The 15,823-nt window shown below is 42.4% G+C and overlaps 1 protein-coding gene across 2 annotated transcripts in view; it reads right to left on the bottom strand.

The window, feature by feature from the left end:
* The window catches only part of LOC139758179 (alkaline phosphatase-like), a 136,778-nt gene that overhangs the window by 71,359 nt on the left and 49,596 nt on the right, over positions 1 to 15,823 (bottom strand). For both annotated transcript variants that reach the window (XM_071679388.1, XM_071679389.1), the window contains exon 3: positions 7,701 to 7,805. In XM_071679388.1, coding sequence (XP_071535489.1) covers positions 7,701 to 7,805 — 105 coding nt within the window. The remainder of the gene's footprint in view (positions 1 to 7,700; positions 7,806 to 15,823) is intronic.

Below are 15,823 nucleotides of genomic sequence, written 5' to 3'. Positions count from 1 at the left end.
CGCAAAAGATGCTTGTGGCATGAGAAGTGTGGGAGGTGGGTTGATTAGAAAGGGTAGTGAGTGGTGGGATGAAGAAGTAAGATTATTAGTGAAAGAGATGAGAGAGGCATTTGGACGATTTTTGCAGGGAAAAAATGCAAATGAGTGGGAGATGTATAAAAGAAAGAGGCAGGAGGTCAAGAGAAAGGTGCAATAGGTGAAAAAGAGGGCAAATGAGAGTTGGGGTGAGAGAGTATCATTAAATTTTAGGGAGAATAAAAAGATGTTTTGGAAGGAGGTAAATAAAGTGCGTAAGACAAGGGAGCAAATGGGAACTTCAGTGAAAGGGGCTAATGGCGAGGTGATAACAAATAGTGCTGATGCGAGAAGATGGAGTGAGTATTTTGAAGTTTGTTGAATGTGTTTGATGATAGAGTGGCAGATATAGGGTGTTTTGGTCGAGGTGGTGTGCAAAGTGAGAGGGTTAGGGAAAATGATTTGGCAAACAGAGAAGAGGTAGTAAAAGCTTTGCGGAAGATGAAATAGCTTCCAGCGCGTCATTTGCATCTGATCTTGAACATTCTTTCCTGTGTCTGGGTGATGTCATCATCACATTTCTGCTCCACCTACTTGTGTTTGGGTGTTGTCATCATTGATCATCTGCTGCACCTACTTGTGTCTGGGTGTCATCATTCATCATCTGCTGCAGCTACTGGTGTCTGGGTGTTGTCATCATCCATCATCTGTTGCACATACTGGTGTCTGGGTTTTGTCATCATCCATCATCTGCTGCACCTACTGGTGTCTGGGTATTGTCATCATCCATTATCTACTGCACCTAATGATGTCTAGGTGTTGTCATCATCCATCGACTGCTACACTTACTGGTGTCTGAGTGTTGTCATCATCCATCATCTGCTTCACCTACTGGTGTCTGGGTGTTTTCATCATCCATCGTGTGCTACACCTACTGGTGTCTGGGTGTTGTCATCATCCATCGTGTGCTACACCTACTGGTGCGTTGGGTGTTGTCATCATCCATCATCTGCTGCACCTACTGTTGTCTGGGTGTTGTCATCATCCATTATCTACTGCACCTATTGGTGTCTGGGTGTTGTCATCATCCATTATCTGCTGCACCTACTGGTGTCTGGGTGTTGTTAGCATCCATTATCTGTTGCACCTACTGGTTTCTGGGTGCTGTTATCAGCCATCATCTGCTGCACCTACTGTTGTCTGGGTGTTGCCATCATCCATTATCTGCTGCACCTACTGGTGTCTGGAAGTTGTTAGCATCCATTATCTGCTGCGCCTAGTGGTGTCTGGGTGTTGTTATCAGCCATCATCTGCTGCACCTACTATTGTCTGGGTGTTGTCATCATCCATTATCTGCTGCACCTACTGGTTTCTGGGCGTTGTCATCATTCATCATCTGCTGCAGCTACTGATGTCTGTGTGTTCTTATCATCCATCACCTGCTGCACATACTGTTCTCTGGGTGTTGTCATCATCCATTATCTGCTGCACCTGCTAGTGTCTGGGTGTTGTCATCATCCATCGTCTGCTGCACCTACTGGAGTCTGGGTGTTGTCATCATCCATCGTCTGCTGCACCTACTGGATTCTGGGTGTTTTCATCATCCATCACTCGCTGTACCTACTGGTGTCTGGGTGTTGTCATCATCCATTATCTGCTGCATATACTGATGTCTGGATGTTGTTAACATCCATTATCTGCTGCACCTACTGGTGTCTGGGTGTTGTCATCATCCATTATCTGCTGCACCTATTGGTGTCTGGGTGTTGTCATCATCCATTATCTGCTGCACCTACTGGTGTCTGGGTGTTGTCATCATCCATTATCTGCTGCAACTACTGGTGTCTGGGTGTTGTCATCATCCATTATCTGCTGCACCTACTGGTATCTGGGTGTTGTCCTCATCCATTATATGTTTCACTTACTGGTGACTGGGTGTTATCATCATCCATTATCTGCTGCACTCTGGTGTCTGGGTGTTGTCATCATCCATTATATGTTTCACTTACTGGTGACTGGGTGTTGTCATCATCCGTTATCTGATGCACCTACTGGTGTCTGGATGTTGTCATCATCCATCATCAGCTGCACCTTATGGTATCTGGGTGTTGTCATCACCATCATCTGCTGCACATACTGGTGTCTGGGTGTTTGTCATCATGTATCATCTGCTGCACCTAACCTTGTTCTGGTTGTTGTCCTCATCCCTTATCTGCTGCACCTACTGGTGTCTGGGTGTTGTCATTATCCATTAGCTGCTGCACCTGCTGGTGTCTGGGAGTTGTCATTATTCATCACATGTTGCAGCTAGTGGTGTCTGGGTGTTCTTATCATCCATCATCTGCTGCACCTACTGGTGTCAGGGTGTTGTCATTATTCATCATCTGCTGCATCTACTGGTGTCTGGGTGTTCTTATCATCCATCATCTGCTGCACCGACTGGTTTCTGGGTGTTGTCATCATCCATCATATGCTGCACCTACTGGTGTCTCGGTGCTGTCATCATCCATTATCTACTGCACCTACTGGTGTCAGAGTGTTGTCATCATCCATCGTCTGCTGCACCTACTGGATTCTGGGTGTTTTCATCATCCAACATCCGCTGTACCTACTGGTGGCTGGGTGTTGTCACCATCCATTATCTGCTGCACATACTGGTGTCTGGGTATTGTCATCATACATTATCTGCTGCACCTACTAGTATGTAGGTGTTGTCATCATCCATTATCTGCCTTACCTCCTGATGTCTGGGTGTTGCCATCATCCATCGTCTGGTGCAACTACTGGTGTCTCGGTGTTGTCATCATCCATGTTTTGCTGCACATAGTGGTGTCTGGGTGTTGTCATCCTCCATATTCTGCTGCACCTACTGGCGTCTGGGTGTTGTCATCATCCATCATCTGCTGCAGCTACTGGTGTATGGGCGTTTTCATCATTCATTATCTGCTGCTCCGACTGGTGCCTGGGTGTTGTCATCATCCATCATCTGCTGCACCTACTGGTGTCTCGGTGCTGTCATCATCCATTATCTGCTGCACCTACTTGTGTCTGGGAGTTGTCAATATTCATCATCTGCTACAGCTACTGGTGTATGGGTGATCTTATCATCCATCATCTGCTGCACCTACTGGCGTCTGGGTGTTGTCATCATCCATAGTCTGCTGCACCTACTGGTGTCTTGGTGTTGTCATCATCCATTTTCTGCTACACTTACTTTTGTCTTGGTGTTGTCGTCATTTATCATCTGCTTTACCTAGTGGTATGAAAGTGTTATCATCATCCATTATCTGCTGCACATATTGGTGTCTGGGTGTTGTCATCATTCATCATTTGTTGCATCTACTGTTGTCTGGGTGGTGTCATTATCCATCATATCATGCACCTACTGGTATCCGGGTGTTGTCATCATCCATCGTCATCTGCACCTACTGGTGTCTCGGTGTTGTCATCATCCATCATCTGCTGCACCTACTGGTGTCTGGGTGTTGTCAACATCCATTACCTACTGCACCTACTGGTGTCTGGATGTCATGAGCCGTCATCTGCTGCGCCTACTTATGTCTGGGCGTTGTCATCATCCATTATCTGCTGCACCTATTGGTATATGGGTGTTGTCATCATTCATCATCTGCTGCAGGTACTGGTGTCTGGGTGATGTTATCATCCATCATCCTCTGCATCTACTGAAGTCTTCGTGTTGTCATTATCCATTATCTCCTGCATCTACTGGTGTCTGGCTGTTGTCATCATCCTTTATCATCTGCACCTACTGGTGTCTGGGTGTTGCCATAATCCATTATATGCTGCACTTACTGGTGTCTTGGCGTTGTCATCATCCATTATTTGCTGCACCTACTGGTTTCTGGGTGTTGTCATCAAAATTATCTGCTTCACTTACTGGTGACTGAGTGTTGTCATCATCCACATCTGCTGTACCTACTGGTGTCTGGGTGTTGTCATCATCCATCATCTGCTGCACCTACTGGTGTCTGGGTGTTGCCATAATTTATTATCTGCTGCACCCACTGGTGTTTGGGTGTTGTCATCATCCATTATCTGCTGCACCCACTGGTGTTTGGGTGTTGTCATCATCCATTATCTGCTGCACCTACTGGTGTCTGGGTGTTGCCATAATTTATTATCTGCTGCACCCACTGGTGTTTGGGTGTTGTCATCATCCATTATCTGCTGCACCTACTTGTGTCTAGATGTTGTCATCATTCATTATATGTTTCACTTATTTGTGACTGGGTGTTGTCATCATCCATTATCTGATGCTCCTACTGGTGTCTGGGTGCTGTCATCATCCATTATCTGCTGCACTTTCTGGTGTCTGGGTGTTGTCATCATCCATTATTTGCTCTACCTACTGGTGTCTGGGCGTTGTTATCATCCATCATCTGCTGCACATACTGGTTTCTGGGCGTTGTCATCAGCCATCATCTGCTGCACGTCTTGGTGTCAGGGTGTTGTCATCTTTCATTATCTTCTGCACCTATTGGTGTCTGGGTCCTGTCATCATCCATCATCTGCTGCATCTACTTGTGTCTGGGGTGTTGTCATCATCCATCATCTGCTGCACTTACTGATGTCTGGGTGTTGTCATCATCCATTTTGTGCTACACCTACTGGTGTCTGGGTGTTATCATCATCCATTATCCGCTGCACCTACTGGTGTCTGGGTGTTGTCATTATCCATTATCTGCCTCACCTACTGGTGTCTGGATTTTGTCATCCATCATCAGCTGCATCTACTGGTGTCTCGGTGTAGTCATCATCCATGTTTTGCTGCACCTACTGGTGTCTTGGTGTTGTCATCATCCTTCATCTGCTGCACCTACTACATTTTCAGTGATGTCGTCATGCAGTATCTCCCAACGCACACTCACTACCTTTCCTAACACACACACTCATAACCCTTCCCAACACACATGGCGATAACCTCTCCCAACACACGGCCATGATATTGTCTTGGGAGAGGTTATGGCCGGGTGTTGAGCGTGAGAAGCGTTCAACGTCACACGACGTCTGTGGTGGGTTCACCGCCAAACGGCGTCTATGGAGGATTCAACGCCTGACGACCTTCTTGGTGGGCTCAACGCCAGACGACGTCTGCGGTGGGTTCAACGCCGGACGACGTCTGTTGTAGGTTCAACGCCTGATGACGTCTGTAGTGGGTTCAACGACTGACGACGTTTATGGTGGGTTCAAGGCCTGACGCCGTCTGTGGTGGGTTCAAGGCCTGACGATGTATGTAGTAGGCTCAACGCTAGACGATGTCTGCGGTGGGTTCAACGCCGGACTACGTCTGTGGTGGGTGCAACGCCTGACGACGTCTGTGGTGGGTTCAACGCCTGAAGACGTCTCTGGTGGGATCAAAGCCTGACGACATCTAGGGTGGGTTCAAGGCCTGACGATGTCTGTGGTGGGTTCAGCTCCTGACGACGTCTGTGGAGGGTTCAATGCTAGATGACGTCTGTGGTGGGTGCAACGCCGGACGACGTCTGTGGTGGGTTCAACGCCTGACGACGTCTGCGGTGGGTTCAACGCCTGACGACGTCTGTGGTGGGTTCAACGCCGGATGACGTCTACGGTGGGTGCAGCGCCTGACGACGTCTGTGATGGGTTCAACGCCGAATGACGTCTACGGTGGGTGCAACACCTGACGACGTCTGTGGTGGGTTCAACTCCAAACCACACATCTGGTCAGGCATTACTCCTAGCCAGGTATCTCATAACTGGCCAGGTAACACACCCGATTAAGTACCAAACATACACGTGGCCAGGCACCTCACTCCAGGTCAGATACCACACCATACACCTGGCCGGGCACCATACACCTGGCCAGGCACCATACACCTGGCCAGGCACCAAACACCTGGCTGGGCACCATACACCTAGCCAGGCACCTCAACATACATCTGGCCAGTTACCACACGACACACCTACTCAGGTACCAGACATCACATCACACACCTGTCCTGTCCAGGAAACCCATACCACGAGAGGCGGCAGACTATATAAATGCTTGGGGTCTTCACACATAGACAGGTACCACACACCTGGCTAGGCTCTACACACCTGGTCAGACACTATACCACACACATGATTATGCACCACACAACACACCTTGTTGGGCACCACATAGCTGGCCAGGTACCAGGCCATGCACCATACGCTTGGCCAGACACCCCACACCTGGTCAGGAATCATTTCAAACACCTGGCCGAACACCACTCCTTTTATCTCGTCAGGCACGAAACACCTGGCCAGGCAACACACACCTGGCCAGGCTCCACACACCTGGTCAAGCACCTCACACTTAGCCGGACACGACACACCTGGCCAGGCATCACAAATTGGCTAGGCTTCACACCACACACCTGGCTAAGCACCTCATGAGGCATGAAGCACCTGGATAGGAACCACACACCTAGCTTCGCATCATGTGACACACCTGGAGAGATAACACAACACACACACCTGGCCAGGTACCACAACCCCAGCTACACACCACAAACCTGTCTATGCACTACACGATTGACTATACAACACACACATGGCTAGGTATTCCGCACCTGGCCGGACACATCACACACCTGGTTCAGTACCAAACATGTGGGTCGAAACCACACCTGGCCAGGCACCACACACCTAACTAAGAACGACACATCTGGTTGGGAGCCAAACCACAAACCTGGTCCTGGCCAGGCACAACACCATACATTTGGCCAGAAACCAAACCACACACTTGGCCAGGTACTACACCACACACTTGGCCAGAAACCACACTACACACTTGGCCAGGTACCACACTACACACTTGGCCAGGTAGCACATCACACACCTGGCCAGATAACTCACCACACACCCGACTAGGCAACATACCACTCACCTGGTCGGGTATCACACCACACACCTGGACAGGCAACACACTTCACACCTGGCCAACCACCACATCACACTTCTGGCCAAGCACAAAATCATAAACCTGACCAGGCATCACACCACACACCTGACCACTTAACACATCACATATGTGGGTAGGCAATACGCCACACACCTGACAGGCAGTGCATCATACACCTAGCCAGTCACCACATCACACACCTGGCCAGTCACCACATCACACACCTGGCCAGACATCAAACTACACGCCTGGCTAGGCACCACACCACACACCTGGCCAAAGACACACCACGCACTTGGTCATGGATCACACCACACACCTGGCAAAGCATCTCACCATACACCTGGCTAAGCACACACCACAAACTGGCAAGGCACCACACCACACACTTGGCCAGCCACACACCACACACCTGGTCAGACATCACACCACTCACTTGGCCAGGCACACACCACACACCTGGTCAGACACCGCACCACTCACTTGGTCAGGCACACACCACACACCTGACCAGGCACACACCACACACCTGGCCAGGCACACACCACATAACTGACCAGGCATCACACCACACACCTGGCCAAGCACAAACAACACATACGGCCAGTTGCCACATTACACAATTGGCCAAGCACACACCACACACCTGACAATGCACCATACCACACACCCGGCCAGTCACACACCACACACTTGGCCAGGCGCCACATCAGACACCTTGGCCAGGCACCACGCCATACACCTGGCCATAGCAGCATACCTGCTGGTTACTTACCGTCACCCAGGAAGAGCAAGATGTTCTTGGCCTTGCCTGTGTTCCTGGGTCTAACCAGGGCTTGCTCTATCTCCTCCCTCATCAGCTCGTACCAGTAAGACGCTTCTGCAGGAGGAAGAAGAAGGAGAACTAGTACTGGTAAACCTGGTCTGCAGTGACCATGACACCCCCTGGTCTCTAGTGATCTGGTACTGGGATTCTTGAACCCTAGTGTAATGGTACTGGCAAACTTGGTCTCTAGTGTACTGGTACTGGTAATCTGGGACTCTAGTGTACTGGTACCGGTAAACTTACACCCAAGTTTACTGTACTGAAAATAGTAAATCCTAGTGTACAGGCGCTCTTAGTCTCAAGTGTACTGGCATTGGTAATGTTGGTCTCTAGTGTAGTGGTAATACTACTCTTGATCTGTAGTGTACTGGTGATACTACTATTGCTCTTTAGTGTACGGGTAATACTACCCTTGATCTCTAGTGTACTGGTAATACTACTCTTGATCTCAAGTGTACTGATAATGGAAATCTGGGTCTCTCGTGTACTGGTAATAACACTTTTGATCTCTAGTGTACTGGTAATACTACTATTGATCTCAAGTGTACTGGCAATACTACTCTTGATCCCTAGTGTACTGGTAAAACTATTTTTGATCTCTAGTGTACTGGTAATACTACTCTTGGTCAATAGTGTATTGGTTATAGTATTCTTGATTTCTAGTGCACTGTTAATATCACTCTTGGTCTATAGTGTACTGATAATACTACTCTTGATTTCTAGTGTACTGGTAATGCTACTCTTGGTCTCTAGTGTACTGTTAATACTACTCTTGATCTCTAGTGTACTGGTAATACCACTATTGATCTTTAGTGTACTGGTAATACTACTCTTGGACTCTACTGTTCTTGCGATACTGCTCTTAATCGCTTGTGTAAAGGTAATACTAATCTTGATTTGTAGTGTACTGTTAATACTATTATTGATCTCTAGTGTACTGGTAATACTACTCTTTGTCTCTAATGTACTTGTAATACTACTGTTAATTTCCAGTGTACTGGTAATACTACTATTAACATATAGTGTACTGGCAACATTCCTCTTGATCTCTAGTAAACTGAAAATACTACTCTTGGCTTTTAATATATTGGTAATACTACTTTTGATATCTAGTATTCTGACAATACTCTAATTGTCTCTAATGAACTGGTAATATCACTCTTAGTCTCTAGTGTACTGGTCTCTAGTATGCTGGTAATAACACTATTGGTCTCTAGTCTGCTGGTAATAATACTATTGGTCTCTAGTCTACTGGTAATACTACTCTTGATCTTTTTTGTTCTGGTAATACTACTATTGACATCTAGTGTACTGGTAATACTACTTTTTATCTCTAGTGTACTGGTAATACGACTCTTAATCTGTAGCGTAAAGGTAATATTTCTCTTGATTTGTATTGTACTGGTAATTTTACTATTGATCTCTAGTGTACTGGTAATACTACTCGTGGACTCTACTGTACTGCTAATACTACTTTTGATCTCTAGTGTACTGGTAATACTACTCTTGATCTCTAGTGTGCTGATAATACTACTCTTAATCTCTAATGCACTGGTAATAGTACTCTTGATCGCTAGTGTGCTCGTAACACTAATATTGATCTCTAGTGTACTGGTAATACTAATCTTGTTCTTTAATGTACTGGTACTGGACTGGTACTGTTATTCGCTAGTGTACTGGTAATATTTCTCTTGGTCTCTAGTGTTTGGTAATACTACTATTGATCTCTAGTGTACTGGTAATACTACTCTTCGTCTCTAGTATCATGGCAAGTGTACTGATAATACTACTCTTGGTCTCTAGTGTACCGGTAATACTACTCTTAATCTCTACTGTAAAGGCAATTCTACTCTTGATCTCTCATATACTGGTAATACCACAATTGATCTCTAGTTTACTGGTAATACTACTTTTGGACTCTAGTATTCCGCCGATACTGCTCTTATCTCTAATGTACTGGTAATATTGCTCTTGGTGTCTAGTGTGCTGGTAATACTACTATTGGTCTCTAGTGTGCTTGCAATACTACTCTTGGCCTCTAGTGTACTGGTAATACTTCTCTTGATCTCTAGTGTACTGGTAATTCTACCTTTGGACTCTAGTGTACTGATGATACTTCTTTTGATCTCTAGTGTACCTCCAATATTACTCTCTGTCTGTAGTGTACTTTTAATACTACTTTTGATCTCTTGTTTACTGGTAATACTACTGTTAATCTATGGTTTATTGGTAATACTAATCTTGTTCTGTAGTGTACTGGTGATTCTACTTTTGATCTCTAGTGTATTGACAGTGCTACTCTTGGTCTCCAATGTACTAGTAATATTGCTCTTGACCTTTAGTGTATTGGTAATACCACTCTTAATCTCCAGTGTACTGGCAATACTACTCTTGGTCTCTTATGGAGTGGTAATACTAATCTTAGGCTGTAGTGTACTGGTAATACTATTATTGGTCTCTAGTGTATTTGTAATACTGCAAATGGTCTCTAGTGTTATGGCAACACTACTCATGGTCTCTAGTGTACTGGTAATACTACTCTTGATCTGTTTTATACTGGTAATACTACTTTTGGTCTCTAGTGTACTGGTAATACTGCTCTTAATCTCTAGTGTACTAGCAAAACTGGTCTATCTCTAGTGTGCTGGTGATACTACTATTGATCTCCAGTGTACTTATAATGCTACTTTTGGTCTCTAGTTTACTGTTAATACCACTCTTGATCTATACTGAACTGGTAATACTACTCTTGGTCTCTAGTGTACTGGTGATACTACTTTTAATCTCTAGTGTAGAGGTAATGCTCCTCTTGATCTGCAATGTACGCTTAATGCTATCATTGATCTCTAATATACTGGTAATACTACTCTTTGTCTATAATATACTTGTATTACTACTCTTAATTTCTAGTGTACTGGTAATACTACTCTTGATCTCTAGTAAACTGAAAATACTACTCTTGGCCTTTAATATATTGGTAATATTACTCTTGATCTCCAGTGTACTGGCAATACTTCTCAGTCTCCATTATACTGGCAATATTACTATTGGTCTCTAATGTACTGCTAATACTACTCTTATTCTCTAGTGTACTGGTAACATTTCTCTTGGTCTCTAGTGTACTTGTAATATTACTCTTGGTCTCTAGTGTACTGGTAATACTATTCTTGGTCTTAAGTGTTTTGGTAATACTACTATTGATCTCTAATGTACTGGTAATAGTACTCTTTGTTTCTAGTGTACTGGTAATACTACTCTTAATCTCTAGTGTAAAAGTAATACTTCACTTGATCTGTATTGTAATGATGATACTCCTATTGATCTCTGGTGTACTGGTAATACTACTCGTGGACTCTAGTGTCCTGGTAATAATACTCTTGATCTCTACTGTACTGGTAATAATATTCTTGATCTCTAGTGTGCTGGTAATACTACTCTTATTCTTTAGTGTACTAGAAATAGTACTCTTGATCTCTAGTGTGCTTGTAATACTACTATTGATCTCTAGTGTACTGGTAATACTAATCTTGGACTTTAATGTACTGTTAATAGTACTGTTATTCTCTAGTGTAGTGGTACTATTTCTATTGGTCTCTAGTGTTTTGGTTATACTAATATTGTTCTCTTGTACACTAGTAATACTACTCTTGGTCTCAAGTGTTATGGTAATACTATTCTTGATCTGTAGTGTACTGGTAATACTACTCTTGGTCTCTAATGTTCTGGTAATACTACTCTTAATCTCTAGTGTAAAGGTAATACTACTCTTGAGCTCTCATTTACTGGTAATACCACTATTGATCTCTAGTGTACTGGTAATACTACTCTTGGACTCTAGTGTTCTTGTGATACAGCTCTTGATCTCTAGTGTACTGGTGATATTGCTCTTGGTCTCTAGTGTACAAGTAATACTACTATTGGTTTCTAGTGTACTTGGAATACTACTCTTGGTCTCTAGTGTACTGGTAATACTTCTCTTAATCTCTAGTGTACTAGTAATGCTACTCTTGGTCTCTAGTGTACTGATAATACTACTTTTGATCTCTAGTGTACCTCCTATATTACTCTTTGTCTGTAATGCACTGGTAATGCTACTTTTGATCTCTTGTGTACTGGCAATACTACTCTTACTCTATAGTTTAGTGGTAATACTAATCTTGTTCTGTAGTGTACTGGTGATTCCACTTTTGACCTCTAGTGTTGTGACAGTGCTACTCTTGGTCTCTAGGGTATTAGTAATATCGCTCTTGATCTGTAGTGTACTGGTAATACTACTTTTAATCTATAGTATATTGGTAATACTACTTTTAATCTCTAGTGCACTGATGATACTACTCTTGCTCTCTAGTGTACTGATAATAATGCTCTTGGTCTCTAGTGAACTGGTAATACTAATGTTGGTGTTTAGTGTAATGTTTATACTACTCATAATCCCTAGTGTACTGGTGATACTTCTCTTAATCTATAGTATACTGGTAATGCGGTAATATACCTATTGGTCTCTAGTGTACTTGCAATACTACTCTTGGCCTCTTGGGTACTTATAATACTTTTTTTGATGTGTAGTGTACTCTTAATGCTACTCTTGGTCTCTAGTGTACTGATGATATTAATTTTAATCTATAGTGCACTTCCAATATTACTCTTTGTCTGTAGTGTACTGGTAATACTACTTTTGTTCTCTTGTGTACTGGTAATACTACTCTTAATCTATAGTTTACTGGTAATACTAATCTTGTTCTGTAGTGTACTGATGATTCTACTTTTGATTTCTAGTGTACTGACAGTGCTCCTCTTGGTCTCTAGTTTACTGGTAATATTGCTCTTGATCTGTAGTGTAATGGTAATACTAATCTTAATCTCTAGTGTACTGACAATACTGCTCTTGGTCTCTTATGTTCTGGTAATACTAATCTTAGGCTCTAATGTACTGGTAATACTACTATTGGTCTTTAGTGTACTGGTAATACTACGATTGGTCTTTAGTGTACTGGGAACACTACTCTTGGTCTCTAGCATACTGATAATATTATTCATGATCTATTTTTTTTACTGGTAATACTACTTTTGGTCTGTTATACTAGTAATTCTGCTCTTAATCTCTAGTGTACTAGTAATACTAGTCTATCTCTAGTGTACTGGTGATACTACTATTGATCTCTAGTGCACTGAAAATGCTACTCTTGGTCTCTAGTTTACTGGTTAATCTACTCTTGATCTCTAGTGTACTGGTAATACTACTCCTGGGTTCTAGTGTTCTGGTAATATTACTCTTAATCTCTAGTGTAAAGGTAATACTACTCTTGATCTCTAGTGTACTGGTAATACCACTATTGATCTCTAGTGTACTGACAGTGCTCCTCTTGGTCTCTAGTTTACTGGTAATATTGCTCTTGATCTGTAGTGTAATGGTAATACTAATCTTAATCTCTAGTGTACTGACAATACTGCTCTTGGTCTCTTATGTTCTGGTAATACTAATCTTAGGCTCTAATGTACTGGTAATACTACTATTGGTCTTTAGTGTACTGGTAATACTACGATTGGTCTTTAGTGTACTGGGAACACTACTCTTGGTCTCTAGCATACTGATAATATTATTCATGATCTATTTTTTTTACTGGTAATACTACTTTTGGTCTGTTATACTAGTAATTCTGCTCTTAATCTCTAGTGTACTAGTAATACTAGTCTATCTCTAGTGTACTGGTGATACTACTATTGATCTCTAGTGCACTGAAAATGCTACTCTTGGTCTCTAGTTTACTGGTTAATCTACTCTTGATCTCTAGTGTACTGGTAATACTACTCCTGGGTTCTAGTGTTCTGGTAATATTACTCTTAATCTCTAGTGTAAAGGTAATACTACTCTTGATCTCTAGTGTACTGGTAATACCACTATTGATCTCTAGTGTACTGACAGTGCTCCTCTTGGTCTCTAGTTTACTGGTAATATTGCTCTTGATCTGTAGTGTAATGGTAATACTAATCTTAATCTCTAGTGTACTGACAATACTGCTCTTGGTCTCTTATGTTCTGGTAATACTAATCTTAGGCTCTAATGTACTGGTAATACTACTATTGGTCTTTAGTGTACTGGTAATACTACGATTGGTCTTTAGTGTACTGGTAATACTACTCTTGATATCTAGTCTAAAGGTAATACTTCTCTTGAATTTTATTGTACTGGTAATACTACTATTGATCTCTAGTATACTGGTAATACTACTTTTGGACTCTAGTGTACTGATAATACTACTTTTTGATCTCTAGTGTACTGGTAATGCTACTTTTGATCTCTAGTGTGCTGGTAATACTACTCTTAATCTCTAGTGCACTGGTAATAGTACTCTTGATCGCTAGTGTGCTGGCAACACTAATATTGATCTCTAGTGTACTGGTAATACTAATCTTGTTATCTAATGCACTGGTACTGTTACTGTTATTCTCTAGTGTACTGTTAATACTTCTCTTGGTCTCTAGTGTTTTGGTAATACTACTACTGGTCTCTAGTGTACTGGTAATACTACTCTTGGTCTCTAGTGTTATGGTAATACTACTCTTGATCGTTAGTTACCTGATAATACTACTCTTTGTCTCTAGTGCACCGGTAATACTACTCTTAATCTCTAGTGAATAGGTAATACTACTCTTGATCTCTCATGTACTAGCAATACCACTATTGATCTCTAGTTTACTGGTAATACTATTCTTGGACTCTAGTGTTCTGTTGATACTACTCTTATCTCTAGTGTACTGGTAATATTGCTCTTGGTCTCTAGTGTGCTGGTAATACTACTATTTGTCTCTAGTGTACTTGCAATACTACTCTTGGCCTCTAGTGTACTGGTAATACTACTCTTGATCTCTAGTGTACTGGTAACGCTACTTTTGGACTCTAGTGTACTGATGATACTACTTTTAATCTCTAGTGTACCTCCAATATTACTCTTTGTCTGTAGTGTACTTTTAACACTACTTTTTATCGCTTGTGTACTGGTAATACTACTCGAAATCTATAGTTTACTGGTAGTACTAATCTTGTTCTTTAGTGTACTGGTGATTCTACTTTTGATCTCTAGTGTATTGACAGTGCTACTCTTGGTCTCTAGTGTACTGGTAATATTGCTCTTGACCTGTAGTGTACTGGTAATACTACTCTTAATCTCTAGTGTACTGGCAATACTACTCTTGGTCTCTTATGTAGTGGTAATACTAATCTTAGGCTGTAGTATACTGGTAGTACTACTATTGGTCTCTAGTGTCTTGTTAATACTGTAATTGGTCTCTAGTGTAATGGCAGCACTACTCTTGGTCTCTAGTGTACTGGTAATACTACTATTGATCTCTTTTATACTGGTAATACTACTTTTGGTCTCTAGTGTACTGGTAATACTACTATTGATCTCTTTTATACTGGTAATACTACTTTTGGTCTCTAGTGTACTGGTAATACTGCTCTTAATCTCTAGTGTATTGGTAATACTGGTCTATCTCTATTGTACTGGTGATACTTCTGTTGGTCTCTAGTGTACTTATAATGCTACTTTTGGTCTTTAGTTTACTGGTAATACTACTCTTGATCTCTAGTGCACTGGTAATACTACTCTTGGTCTTTAGTATACTGGTAATACTACTCTTAATCTCTAGTGTAAAGATGATATTCCTCTTGATCTGTAATGTACTGTTGATATTATTATTGATCTCTTGTGTACTGGTAATACTACTCTTATTCTTTAGTGTACTAGTAATAGTACTCTTGATCTCTAGTATGCTCGTAATACTACTATTGATCTCTAGTGCACTGGTAATACTAATGTTGGTCTTTAATGTACTGGTAATAGTACTGTTATTCTCTAGTGTACTGGTAATACTTCTCTTGGTCTCTAGTGTTTTGGAAATACTTCTATTGGTCTCTAGTGTACTGGTAATACTACTCTTGTTCTCTAGTGTTATGGTAATACTACTCTAGATCTTTAGTGTACTGGTAATACTATTCTTGGTCTCTAGTGTACCGGTAATACTACTCTTAGTCTCTAGTGTACAGGTAATACTACTCTTGATCTCTAGTG

This window comes from Panulirus ornatus, chromosome 29, assembly GCF_036320965.1.
Source record: "Panulirus ornatus isolate Po-2019 chromosome 29, ASM3632096v1, whole genome shotgun sequence".
In the NCBI taxonomy this organism is placed as follows: domain Eukaryota; kingdom Metazoa; phylum Arthropoda; class Malacostraca; order Decapoda; family Palinuridae; genus Panulirus; species Panulirus ornatus.
Note: the sequence above shows the minus strand (reverse complement) of the source record. Positions and strands in the feature narration are given on the sequence as shown.